Source organism: Oncorhynchus gorbuscha, linkage group LG14, assembly GCF_021184085.1.
Source record: "Oncorhynchus gorbuscha isolate QuinsamMale2020 ecotype Even-year linkage group LG14, OgorEven_v1.0, whole genome shotgun sequence".
In the NCBI taxonomy this organism is placed as follows: Eukaryota; Metazoa; Chordata; class Actinopteri; order Salmoniformes; family Salmonidae; genus Oncorhynchus; species Oncorhynchus gorbuscha.
In genome coordinates this window covers 3485111-3497610 of record NC_060186.1, presented here as the reverse complement: position 1 = coordinate 3497610, position 12500 = coordinate 3485111, and the positions used below count along the sequence as shown (strand labels likewise).

At 44.1% G+C, this 12500-nt stretch overlaps 1 protein-coding gene across 1 annotated transcript in view; it reads right to left on the bottom strand.

Annotated features, from left to right (window-relative positions):
* LOC123995982 (TBC1 domain family member 15-like) overlaps positions 1–12500 on the bottom strand; it is a 90886-nt gene that overhangs the window by 31405 nt on the left and 46981 nt on the right. Inside the window, exon 9 of the mRNA XM_046299632.1 lies at positions 2584–2687. Coding sequence (XP_046155588.1) covers positions 2584–2687 — 104 coding nt within the window. The remainder of the gene's footprint in view (positions 1–2583; positions 2688–12500) is intronic.

Below are 12500 nucleotides of genomic sequence, written 5' to 3'. Positions count from 1 at the left end.
ATATAGAATCAGCACATACATATCGTGATCACATCGTATCGTGATACATACAGAATCAGCACATACATATCGTGATTTAGGGTGTATTGACTAGTGGCATATAGAAACAGCACATACATAGGGACCACTTTCATATCCTTCAACATAAGGGTGCTGAGCACATACATATCGTGATCATATATCGTATCGTAAGGTCCCTGACAATTCCCTAATCTCATTTAGGGTGTATTGACTGAGTGGCGATGAAACAGAATAGTAGGGACCACTTTCATTTCCTTCAACATAACCGGGGTGCTGAGCTATGAGAACTAGTACTCTCTTCATATAGTGCTCACAACGCCATCTGAACGACAACATTTATTTTCAAACTGAAACGTATTAGCCATTCTTAAATACAAGTCATATTACCTGTAAATGTAAGGCTGTCGGAGACGAGGAGGAAAACGTAAATGTAAAGCTGTAGGAGACGAGGAGGAAAACGTAAATGTAAAGCTGTAGGAGACGTAAATGTAAAGGAGGAAAACGTAAATGTAAAGCTGTAGGAGACGAGGAGGAAAACGTAAATGTAAAGCTGTAGGAGACGAGGAGGAAAACGTAAATGTAAAGCTGTAGGAGACGAGGAGGAAAACGTAAATGTAAAGCTGTAGGAGACGAGGAGGAAAACGTAAATGTAAAGCTGTAGGAGACGAGGAGGAAAACGTAAATGTAAAGCTGTAGGAGACGAGGAGGAAAACGTAAATGTAAAGCTGTAGGAGACGAGGAGGAAAACGTAAATGTAAAGCTGTAGGAGACGAGGAGGAAAACGTAAATGTAAAGCTGTAGGAGACGAGGAGGAAAACGTAAATGTAAAGCTGTAGGAGACGAGGAGGAAAACGTAAATGTAAAGCTGTAGGAGACGAGGAGGAAAACGTAAATGTAAAGCTGTAGGAGACGAGGAGGAAAACGTAAATGTAAAGCTGTAGGAGACGAGGAGGAAAACGTAAATGTAAAGCTGTAGGAGACGAGGAGGAAAACGTAAATGTAAAGCTGTAGGAGAAAACGTAAATGTAAAGCTGTAGGAGACGAGGAGGAAAACGTAAATGTAAAGCTGTAGGAGACGAGGAGGAAAACGTAAATGTAAAGATTTATAAAACGCTGTGAAGATCTCTCTACGAGCATAAAGACAACATGAAGTGAGAGTTGTTGGGTTTTCCTATCCTAGTATTATATCAGCAGTGCTGTTATGATGCAGATCTGACAGAGGACATGTGTCAATTATGGAGGAGCTCCCAGTCTCCTAATGAGTAGGAGTGTCTCTCTCACGTTTTCCTCCCAGTCTCCTAATGAGGAGTGTCTCTTACGTTTTCCTCCCAGTCTCCTAATGAGTAGGAGTGTCTCTCTTACGTTTTCCTCCCAGTCTCCTAATGAGTAGGAGTGTCTCTCTCACGTTTTCCTCCCAGTCTCCTAATGAGTAGGAGTGTCTCTCTCACGTTTTCCTCCCAGTCTCCTAATGAGTAGGAGTGTCTCTCTTACGTTTTCCTCCCAGTCTCCTAATGAGTAGGAGTGTCTCTCTTACGTTTTCCTCCCAGTCTCCTAATGAGTAGGAGTGTCTCTCTTACGTTTTCCTCCCAGTCTCCTAATGAGTAGGAGTGTCTCTCTTACGTTTTCCTCCCAGTCTCCTAATGAGTAGGAGTGTCTCTCTCACGTTTTCCTCACGTTTTCCTCCCAGTCTCCTAATGAGTAGGAGTGTCTCTCTCACGTTTTCATCCCAGTCTCCTAATGAGTAGGAGTGTCTCTCTCACGTTTTCCTCCCATTCTCCTAATGAGGAGTGTCTCTCTTACGTTTTCCTCCCAGTCTCCTAATGAGTAGGAGTGTCTCTCTCACGTTTTCCTCCCAGTCTCCTAATGAGGAGTGTCTCTCTTACGTTTTCCTCCCAGTCTCCTAATGAGTAGGAGTGTCTCTCTCACGTTTTCCTCCCAGTCTCCTAATGAGTAGGAGTGTCTCTCTCACGTTTTCCTCCCAGTCTCCTAATGAGTAGGAGTGTCTCTCTCACGTTTTCCTCCCAGTCTCCTAATGAGTAGGAGTGTCTCTCTCACGTTTTCCTCCCAGTCTCCTAATGAGGAGTGTCTCTCTTATGTTTTCCTCCCAGTCTCCTAATGAGTAGGAGTGTCTCTCTTACGTTTTCCTCCCAGTCTCCTAATGAGTAGGAGTGTCTCTCTTACGTTTTCCTCCCAGTCTCCTAATGAGTAGGAGTGTCTCTCTCACGTTTTCCTCCCAGTCTCCTAATGAGTAGGAGTGTCTCTCTCACGTTTTCCTCCCAGTCTCCTAATGAGTAGGAGTGTCTCTCTCACGTTTTCCTCCCAGTCTCCTAATGAGTAGGAGTGTCTCTCTTACGTTTTCCTCCCAGTCTCCTAATGAGTAGGAGTGTCTCTCTCACGTTTTCCTCCCAGTCTCCTAATGAGTAGGAGTGTCTCTCTTACATTTTCCTCCCAGTCTCCTAATGAGGAGTGTCTCTCTTACGTTTTCCTCCCAGTCTCCTAATGAGGAGTGTCTCTCTCACGTTTTCCTCCCAGTCTCCTAATGAGTAGGAGTGTCTCTCTTACGTTTTCCTCCTGGTCAGACTCCTCCTCTCCTCCAGGGTGCTCTCCGAGGGGAAGTAGCCCAGCAGAAACTTCCATCCCTCCTTCCTCAACACGTGACACAGACCCTAGGAGGGAAGGAGAGACAGAAAGAGGGATGGGGGGGAGAGACAGAAAGAGGGATGGGGGGAGAGACAGAAAGAGGGATTGGGGGAGAGAGACAGAAAGAGGGATTGGGGGAGAGAGACAGAAAGAGGGATTGGGGGAGAGAGACAGAAAGAGGGATTGGGGGAGAGAGACAGAAAGAGGGATGGGGGGGGCAGAAAGAGGGATGGAGGGGACAGAAAGTGATGGGGGGACAGAAATGATGGGGGGGACAGAAAGAGGGATGGGGGGACAGAAAGAGGGATGGGGGGGACAGAAAGAGGGATGGGGGGGCAGAAAGAGGGATGGGGGGGGCAGAAAGAGGGATGGGGGGACAGAAAGAGGGATGGGGGGGGGGCAGAAAGAGTGATGGGGGAGACAGAGAGAAAGTAAGACAGGAGAGACAGACAGCTTTTATTTCCACAGTCCTACAGTAAGTAACAAACAAAACAGGCCGAACAGAGCTTTTCCAGTTTCAACTGAGCCTTCGACTTCCAACGGTCGCTTCAGAGACAGAGGCGATGTCGGGAGACAAAACACTCTCTGAAAAGAGAGGCTGGCCCCTATTTTCATATCCTTCATGTAGAGAGACTACAGAGAGGCTGGCCCCTACTTTCATATCCTTCATGTAGAGAGACTAGCCCCTACTTTCATATCCTTCATGTAGAGAGACTACAGAGAGGCTGGCCCCTATTTTCATATCCTTCATGTAGAGAGACTACAGAGAGACTGGCCCCTACTTTCATATCCTTCATGTAGAGAGACTACAGAGAGACTAGCCCCTACTTTCATATCCTTCATGTAGAGAGACTGGCCCCTACTTTCATATCCTTCATGTAGAGAGACTACAGAGAGACTGGCCCCTACTTTCATATCCTTCATGTAGAGAGACTACAGAGAGGCTGGCCCCTACTTTCATATCCTTCATGTAGAGAGACTACAGAGAGACTAGCCCCTACTTTCATATCCTTCATGTAGAGAGACTACAGAGAGACTGGCCCCTACTTTCATATCCTTCATGTAGAGAGACTACAGAGAGGCTGGCCCCTACTTTCATATCCTTCATGTAGAGAGACTACAGAGAGACTAGCCCCTACTTTCATATCCTTCATGTAGAGAGACTACAGAGAGACTAGCCCCTACTTTCATATCCTTCATGTAGAGAGACTACAGAGAGGCTGGCCCCTACTTCCATATCCTTCATGTAGAGAGGCCATAAAGGCCATAGACATCCACAGGCCATAGACATCCACAGGCCATAGACATCCACAGGCCATAGACATCCACAGGCCACAGACATCCACAGGCCACAGACATCCACAGGCCATAGACATCCACAGGCCACAGACATCCACAGGCCACAGACATCCACAGGCCACAGACATCCACAGGCCATAGACATCCACAGGCCATAGACATCTACAGGCCATAGACATCTACAGGCCATAGACATCTACAGGCCATAGACATCTACAGGCCATAGACATCCACAGGCCATAGACTCACAATGCAGTGTGGATGAGCTACTGTAGCTAGCTCTGTCAAGGATGAACAGAATATGTAGGAATTAAAAGCACTGATGGGTTTGTGCTGTTTCTACTCTCTTAATTAACAGCAGAGGGCATGTGTGTGGTGTGTGTGAGATACAGAGACTGTACCGTTTGATCATGTGTTTCAGTGTGTTATATCCTGGTGTTTCAGTGTGTTACATCCTGGTGTTTCAGTGTGTTACATCCTGGTGTTTCAGTGTGTTACATCCTGGTGTTTCAGTGTGTTATATCCTGGTGTTACATCCTGGTGTTTCAGTGTGTTACATCCTGGTGTTTCAGTGTGTTACATCCTGGTGTTTCAGTGTGTTACATCCTGGTGTTTCAGTGTGTTACATCCTGGTGTTTCAGTGTGTTACATCCTGGTGTTTCAGTGTGTTACATCCTGGTGTTTCAGTGTGTTACATCCTGGTGTTTCAGTGTGTTACATCCTGGTGTTTCAGTGTGTTACATCCTGGTGTTTCAGTGTGTTATATCCTGGTGTTTCAGTGTGTTATATCCTGGTGATATATCCTGGTGTTTCAGTGTGTTACATCCTGGTGTTTCAGTGTGTTACATCCTGGTGTTTCAGTGTGTTACATCCTGGTGTTTCAGTGTGTTACATCCTGGTGTTTCAGTGTGTTACATCCTGGTGTTTCAGTGTTACATCCTGGTGTTATATCCTGGTGATATATCCTGGTGTTTCAGTGTGTTACATCCTGGTGTTTCAGTGTGTTACATCCTGGCGTTTCAGTGTGTTACATCCTGGTGTTTCAGTGTGTTACATCCTGGTGTTTCAGTGTGTTACATCCTGGTGTTTCAGTGTGTTACATCCTGGTGTTTCAGTGTGTTACATCCTGGTGTTTCAGTGTGTTACATCCTGGTGTTTCAGTGTGTTACATCCTGGTGTTTCAGTGTGTTACATCCTGGTGTTTCAGTGTGTTACATCCTGGTGTTTCAGTGTGTTACATCCTGGTGTTTCATCCTGTGTTACATCCTGGTGTTACATCCTGGTGTTTCATCCTGGTGTTACATCCTGGTGTTTCAGTGTGTTACATCCTGGTGTTACATCCTGGTGTTTCAGTGTGTTATATCCTGGTGTTTCAGTGTGTTATATCCTGGTGTTACATCCTGGTGTTTCAGTGTGTTACATCCTGGTGTTTCAGTGTGTTACATCCTGGTGTTTCAGTGTGTTACATCCTGGTGTTTCAGTGTGTTACATCCTGGTGTTTCAGTGTGTTACATCCTGGTGTTTCAGTGTGTTACATCCTGGTGTTTCAGTGTGTTACATCCTGGTGTTTCAGTGTGTTACATCCTGGTGTTTCAGTGTGTTACATCCTGGTGTTTCAGTGTGTTACATCCTGGTGTTACATCCTGGTGTTACATCCTGGTGTTACATCCTGGTGTTACATCCTGGTGTTTCAGTGTGTTACATCCTGGTGTTTCAGTGTGTTACATCCTGGTGTTTCAGTGTGTTACATCCTGGTGTTTCAGTGTGTTACATCCTGGTGTTATATCCTGGTGTTACATCCTGGTGTTTCAGTGTGTTACATCCTGGTGTTTCAGTGTGTTACATCCTGGTGTTTCAGTGTGTTACATCCTGGTGTTTCAGTGTGTTACATCCTGGTGTTTCAGTGTGTTACATCCTGGTGTTTCAGTGTGTTACATCCTGGTGTTTCAGTTTACATCCTGGTGTTTCAGTGTGTTACATCCTGGTGTTTCAGTGTGTTACATCCTGGTGTTTCAGTGTGTTACATCCTGGTGTTTCAGTGTGTTACATCCTGGTGTTTCAGTGTGTTACATCCTGGTGTTTCAGTGTGTTACATCCTGGTGTTTCAGTGTGTTACATCCTGGTGTTTCAGTGTGTTACATCCTGGTGTTTCAGTGTGTTACATCCTGGTGTTACATCCTGGTGTTTCAGTGTGTTACATCCTGGTGTTTCAGTGTGTTACATCCTGGTGTTTCAGTGTGTTACATCCTGGTGTTTCAGTGTGTTACATCCTGGTGTTTCAGTGTGTTACATCCTGGTGTTTCAGTGTGTTACATCCTGGTGTTTCAGTGTGTTATATCCTGGTGTTTCAGTGTGTTATATCTGTGTGTTACATCCTGGTGTTTCAGTGTGTTACATCCTGGTGTTTCAGTGTGTTACATCCTGGTGTTTATCCTGGTGTTACATCCTGGTGTTTCAGTGTGTTACATCCTGGTGTTTCAGTGTGTTACATCCTGGTGTTTCAGTGTGTTACAGTGTGTTACATCCTGGTGTTTCAGTGTGTTATATCCTGGTGTTACATCCTGGTGTTTCAGTGTGTTACATCCTGGTGTTTCAGTGTGTTACATCCTGGTGTTTCAGTGTGTTACAGTGTGTTATATCCTGGTGTTTCAGTGTGTTACATCCTGGTGTTTCAGTGTGTTACATCCTGGTGTTTCAGTGTGTTACATCCTGGTGTTTCAGTGTGTTACATCCTGGTGTTTCAGTGTGTTACATCCTGGTGTTTCAGTGTGTTATATCCTGGTGTTTCAGTGTGTTACATCCTGGTGTTTCTGGTGTGTGTTTACATCCTGGTGTTTCAGTGTGTTACATCCTGGTGTTTCAGTGTGTTACATCCTGGTGTTTCAGTGTGTTACATCCTGGTGTTTCAGTGTGTTACATCCTGGTGTTTCAGTGTGTTACATCCTGGTGTTTCAGTGTGTTACATCCTGGTGTTTCAGTGTGTTACATCCTGGTGTTTCAGTGTGTTACATCCTGGTGTTACATCCTGGTGTTACATCCTGGTGTTACATCCTGGTGTTACATCCTGGTGTTTCAGTGTGTTACATCCTGGTGTTTCAGTGTGTTATATCCTGGTGTTATATCCTGGTGTTTCAGTGTTACATCCTGGTGTTTCAGTGTGTTATATCCTGGTGTTACATCCTGGTGTTTCAGTGTGTTACATCCTGGTGTTTCAGTGTGTTACATCCTGGCGTTTCAGTGTGTTACATCCTGGTGTTTCAGTGTGTTACATCCTGGTGTTTCAGTGTGTTACATCCTGGTGTTTCAGTGTGTTACATCCTGGTGTTTCAGTGTGTTACATCCTGGTGTTTCAGTGTGTTACATCCTGGTGTTTCAGTGTGTTACATCCTGGTGTTTCAGTGTGTTACATCCTGTGTTTCAGTGTGTTACATCCTGGTGTTATATCCTGGTGTTACATCCTGGTGTTTCAGTGTGTTACATCCTGGTGTTTCAGTGTGTTACATCCTGGTGTTTCAGTGTGTTACATCCTGGTGTTTCAGTGTGTTACATCCTGGTGTTTCAGTGTGTTACATCCTGGTGTTTCAGTGTGTTACATCCTGGTGTTTCAGTGTGTTACATCCTGGTGTTTCAGTGTGTTACATCCTGGTGTTTCAGTGTGTTACATCCTGGTGTTACATCCTGGTGTTTCAGTGTGTTACATCCTGGTGTTTCAGTGTGTTACATCCTGGTGTTTCACTGTGTTATATCCTGGTGTTACATCCTGGTGTTTCAGTGTGTTACATCCTGGTGTTTCAGTGTGTTACATCCTGGTGTTATATCCTGGTGTTTCAGTGTGTTATATCCTGGTATTTCAGTGTGTTATATCCTGGTGTTTCAGTGTGTTACATCCTGGTGTTTCAGTGTGTTATATCCTGGTGTTACATCCTGGTGTTTCAGTGTGTTACATCCTGGTGTTTCAGTGTGTTACATCCTGGTGTTTCATCCTGGTGTTTCAGTGTGTTACATCCTGGTGTTTCAGTGTGTTACAGTGTGTTATATCCTGGTGTTTCAGTGTGTTATATCCTGGTGTTTCAGTGTGTTACATCCTGGTGTTTCAGTGTGTTACATCCTGGTGTTTCAGTGTGTTACATCCTGGTGTTTCAGTGTGTTACATCCTGGTGTTCAGTGTGTTACATCCTGGTGTTTCAGTGTGTTACATCCTGGTGTTTCAGTGTGTTATATCCTGGTGTTTCAGTGTGTTACATCCTGGTGTTTCAGTGTGTTACATCCTGGTGTTTCAGTGTGTTACATCCTGGTGTTTCAGTGTGTTACATCCTGGTGTTTCAGTGTGTTACATCCTGGTGTTTCAGTGTGTTACATCCTGGTGTTTCAGTGTGTTACATCCTGGTGTTTCAGTGTGTTACATCCTGGTGTTTCAGTGTGTTACATCCTGGTGTTTCAGTGTGTTATACCCTGGTGTTTCAGTGTGTTATACCCTGGTGTTTCAGTGTGTTATATCCTGGTGTTTCAGTGTGTTATATCCTGGTGTTTCAGTGTGTTATATCCTGGTGTTTCAGTGTGTTATATCCTGTTGTTATATCCTGGTGTTTCAGTGTGTTATATCCTGGTGTTTCAGTGTGTTATATCCTGGTGTTTCAGTGTGTTATATCCTGGTGTTTCATCCTGGTGTTTCAGTGTGTTATATCATCCTGGTGTTTCAGTGTGTTACATCCTGGTGTTTCAGTGTGTTACATCCTGGTGTTTCAGTGTGTTACATCCTGGTGTTTCAGTGTGTTACATCCTGGTGTTTCAGTGTGTTACATCCTGGTGTTTCAGTGTGTTATATCCTGGTGTTTCAGTGTGTTATATCCTGGTGTTTCAGTGTGTTACATCCTGGTGTTTCAGTGTGTTACATCCTGGTGTTATATCCTGGTGTTTCAGTGTGTTACATCCTGGTGTTTAGTGTGTTACATCCTGTAAATGTAAATGTTTCAGTGTGTTACATCCTGGTGTTTCAGTGTGTTACATCCTGGTGTTTCAGTGTGTTACATCCTGGTGTTTCAGTGTGTTACATCCTGGTGTTTCAGTGTGTTACATCCTGGTGTTTCAGTGTGTTACATCCTGGTGTTTCAGTGTGTTACATCCTGGTGTTACATCCTGGTGTTTCAGTGTGTTACATCCTGGTGTTTCAGTGTGTTATATCCTGGTGTTTCAGTGTGTTACATCCTGGTGTTTCAGTGTGTTACATCCTGGTGTTTCAGTGTGTTACATCCTGGTGTTTCAGTGTGTTACATCCTGGTGTTTCAGTGTGTTATATCCTGGTGTTATATCCTGGTGTTTCAGTGTGTTACATCCTGGTGTTTCAGTGTGTTACATCCTGGTGTTATATCCTGGTGTTTCAGTGTGTTATATCCTGGTGTTTCAGTGTGTTATATCCTGGTGTTTCAGTGTGTTACATCCTGGTGTTTCAGTGTGTTACATCCTGGTGTTTGTGTGTTACATCCTGGTGTTTCAGTGTGTTACATCCTGGTGTTTCAGTGTGTTACATCCTGGTGTTTCAGTGTGTTACATCCTGGTGTTATATCCTGGTGTTTCAGTGTGTTACATCCTGGTGTTTCAGTGTGTTATATCCTGGTGTTTCAGTGTGTTACATCCTGGTGTTTCATCCTGGTGTGTGTTACATCCTGGTGTTTCAGTGTGTTACATCCTGTTTCAGTGTTATATCCTGGTGTTTCAGTGTGTTACATCCTGGTGTTTCAGTGTGTTACATCCTGGTGTTTCAGTTATATCCTGGTGTTTAGTGTGTTATCCTGGTGTTTCAGTGTGTTACATCCTGGTGTTTCAGTGTGTTACATCCTGGTGTTTCAGTGTGTTACATCCTGGTGTTTCAGTGTGTTACATCCTGGTGTTTCAGTGTGTTATATCCTGGTGTTTCAGTGTGTTACATCCTGGTGTTTCAGTGTGTTACATCCTGGTGTTTCAGTGTGTTACATCCTGGTGTTTCAGTGTGTTATATCCTGGTGTTTCAGTGTGTTACATCCTGGTGTTACATCCTGGTGTTTCAGTGTGTTACATCCTGGTGTTTCAGTGTGTTATATCCTGGTGTTACATCCTGGTGTTTCAGTGTGTGTGTTACATCCTGGTGTTTCAGTGTGTTACATCCTGGTGTTTCAGTGTGTTACATCCTGGTGTTTTGTGTTACATCCTGGTGTTTCAGTGTGTTACATCCTGGTGTTTCAGTGTGTTACATCCTGGTGTTTCAGTGTGTTACATCCTGGTGTTTCAGTGTGTTACATCCTGGTGTTTCAGTGTGTTACATCCTGGTGTTTCAGTGTGTTACATCCTGGTGTTACATCCTGGTGTTTCAGTGTGTTACATCCTGGTGTTTCAGTGTGTTACATCCTGGTGTTTCAGTGTGTTACATCCTGGTGTTACATCCTGGTGTTTCAGTGTGTTACATCCTGGTGTTTCAGTGTGTTACATCCTGGTGTTTAGTGTGTTATCCTGGTGTTTCAGTGTGTTACATCCTGGTGTTTCAGTGTGTTACATCCTGGTGTTTCAGTGTGTTACATCCTGGTGTTTCAGTGTGTTACATCCTGGTGTTTCAGTGTGTTACATCCTGGTGTTTCAGTGTGTTACATCCTGGTGTTTCAGTGTGTTACATCCTGGTGTTTCAGTGTGTTACATCCTGGTGTTATATCCTGGTGTTTCAGTGTGTTACATCCTGGTGTTTCAGTGTGTTACATCCTGGTGTTTCAGTGTGTTACATCCTGGTGTTTCAGTGTGTTACATCCTGGTGTTTCAGTGTGTTACATCCTGGTGTTATCATCCTGGTGTGTGTTACATCCTGGTGTTTCAGTGTGTTACATCCTGGTGTTTCAGTGTGTTACATCCTGGTGTTTCATATCCTGGTGTTTCAGTGTGTTACATCCTGGTGTTTCAGTGTGTTACATCCTGGTGTTTCAGTGTGTTACATCCTGGTGTTTCAGTGTGTTACATCCTGGTGTTTCAGTGTGTTACATCCTGGTGTTTCAGTGTGTTACATCCTGGTGTTTCAGTGTGTTATATCCTGGTGTTTCAGTGTGTTACATCCTGGTGTTTCAGTGTGTTATATCCTGGTGTTTCAGTGTGTTACATCCTGGTGTTTCAGTGTGTTACATCCTGGTGTTTCAGTGTGTTACATCCTGGTGTTATATCCTGGTGTTACATCCTGGTGTTTCAGTGTGTTACATCCTGGTGTTTCAGTGTGTTACATCCTGGTGTTTCAGTGTGTTACATCCTGGTGTTTCAGTGTGTTACATCCTGGTGTTTCAGTGTGTTACATCCTGGTGTTTCAGTGTGTTACATCCTGGTGTTACATCCTGGTGTTTCAGTGTGTTACATCCTGGTGTTACATCCTGGTGTTTCAGTGTGTTACATCCTGGTGTTTCAGTGTGTTACATCCTGGTGTTTCAGTGTGTTACATCCTGGTGTTTCAGTGTGTTACATCCTGGTGTTATCCAGTGTGTTACATCCTGGTGTTTCAGTGTGTTACATCCTGGTGTTTCAGTGTGTTACATCCTGGTGTTTCAGTGTGTTACATCCTGGTGTTTCAGTGTGTTACATCCTGGTGTTTCAGTGTGTTACATCCTGGTGTTTCAGTGTGTTACATCCTGGTGTTTCAGTGTGTTACATCCTGGTGTTTCAGTGTGTTACATCCTGGTGTTATATCCTGGTGTTTCAGTGTGTTACATCCTGGTGTTTCAGTGTGTTACATCCTGGTGTTTCAGTGTGTTACATCCTGGTGTTTCAGTGTGTTATATCCTGGTGTTTCAGTGTGTTACATCCTGGTGTTTCAGTGTGTTACATCCTGGTGTTTCAGTGTGTTACATCCTGGTGTTTCAGTGTGTTATATCCTGGTGTTTCAGTGTGTTATATCCTGGTGTTACATCCTGGTGTTTCAGTGTGTTACATCCTGGTGTTTCAGTGTGTTACATCCTGGTGTTATATCCTGGTGTTTCAGTGTGTTATATCCTGGTGTTTCAGTGTGTTACATCCTGGTGTTTCAGTGTGTTACATCCTGGTGTTTCAGTGTGTTACATCCTGGTGTTATATCCTGGTGTTTCAGTGTGTTATATCCTGGTGTTTCAGTGTGTTACATCCTGGTGTTTCAGTGTGTTACATCCTGGTGTTTCAGTGTGTTACATCCTGGTGTTATATCCTGGTGTTTCAGTGTGTTACATCCTGGTGTTTCAGTGTGTTACATCCTGGTGTTACATCCTGGTGTTTCAGTGTGTTATATCCTGGTGTTTCAGTGTGTTACATCCTGGTGTTTCAGTGTGTTACATCCTGGTGTTTCAGTGTGTTACATCCTGGTGTTATATCCTGGTGTTTCAGTGTGTTATATCCTGGTGTTTCAGTGTGTTACATCCTGGTGTTTCAGTGTGTTACATCCTGGTGTTTCAGTGTGTTACATCCTGGTGTTTCAGTGTGTTACATCCTGGTGTTTCAGTGTGTTACATCCTGGTGTTTCAGTGTGTTACATCCTGGTGTTTCAGTGTGTTACATCCTGGTGTTTCAGT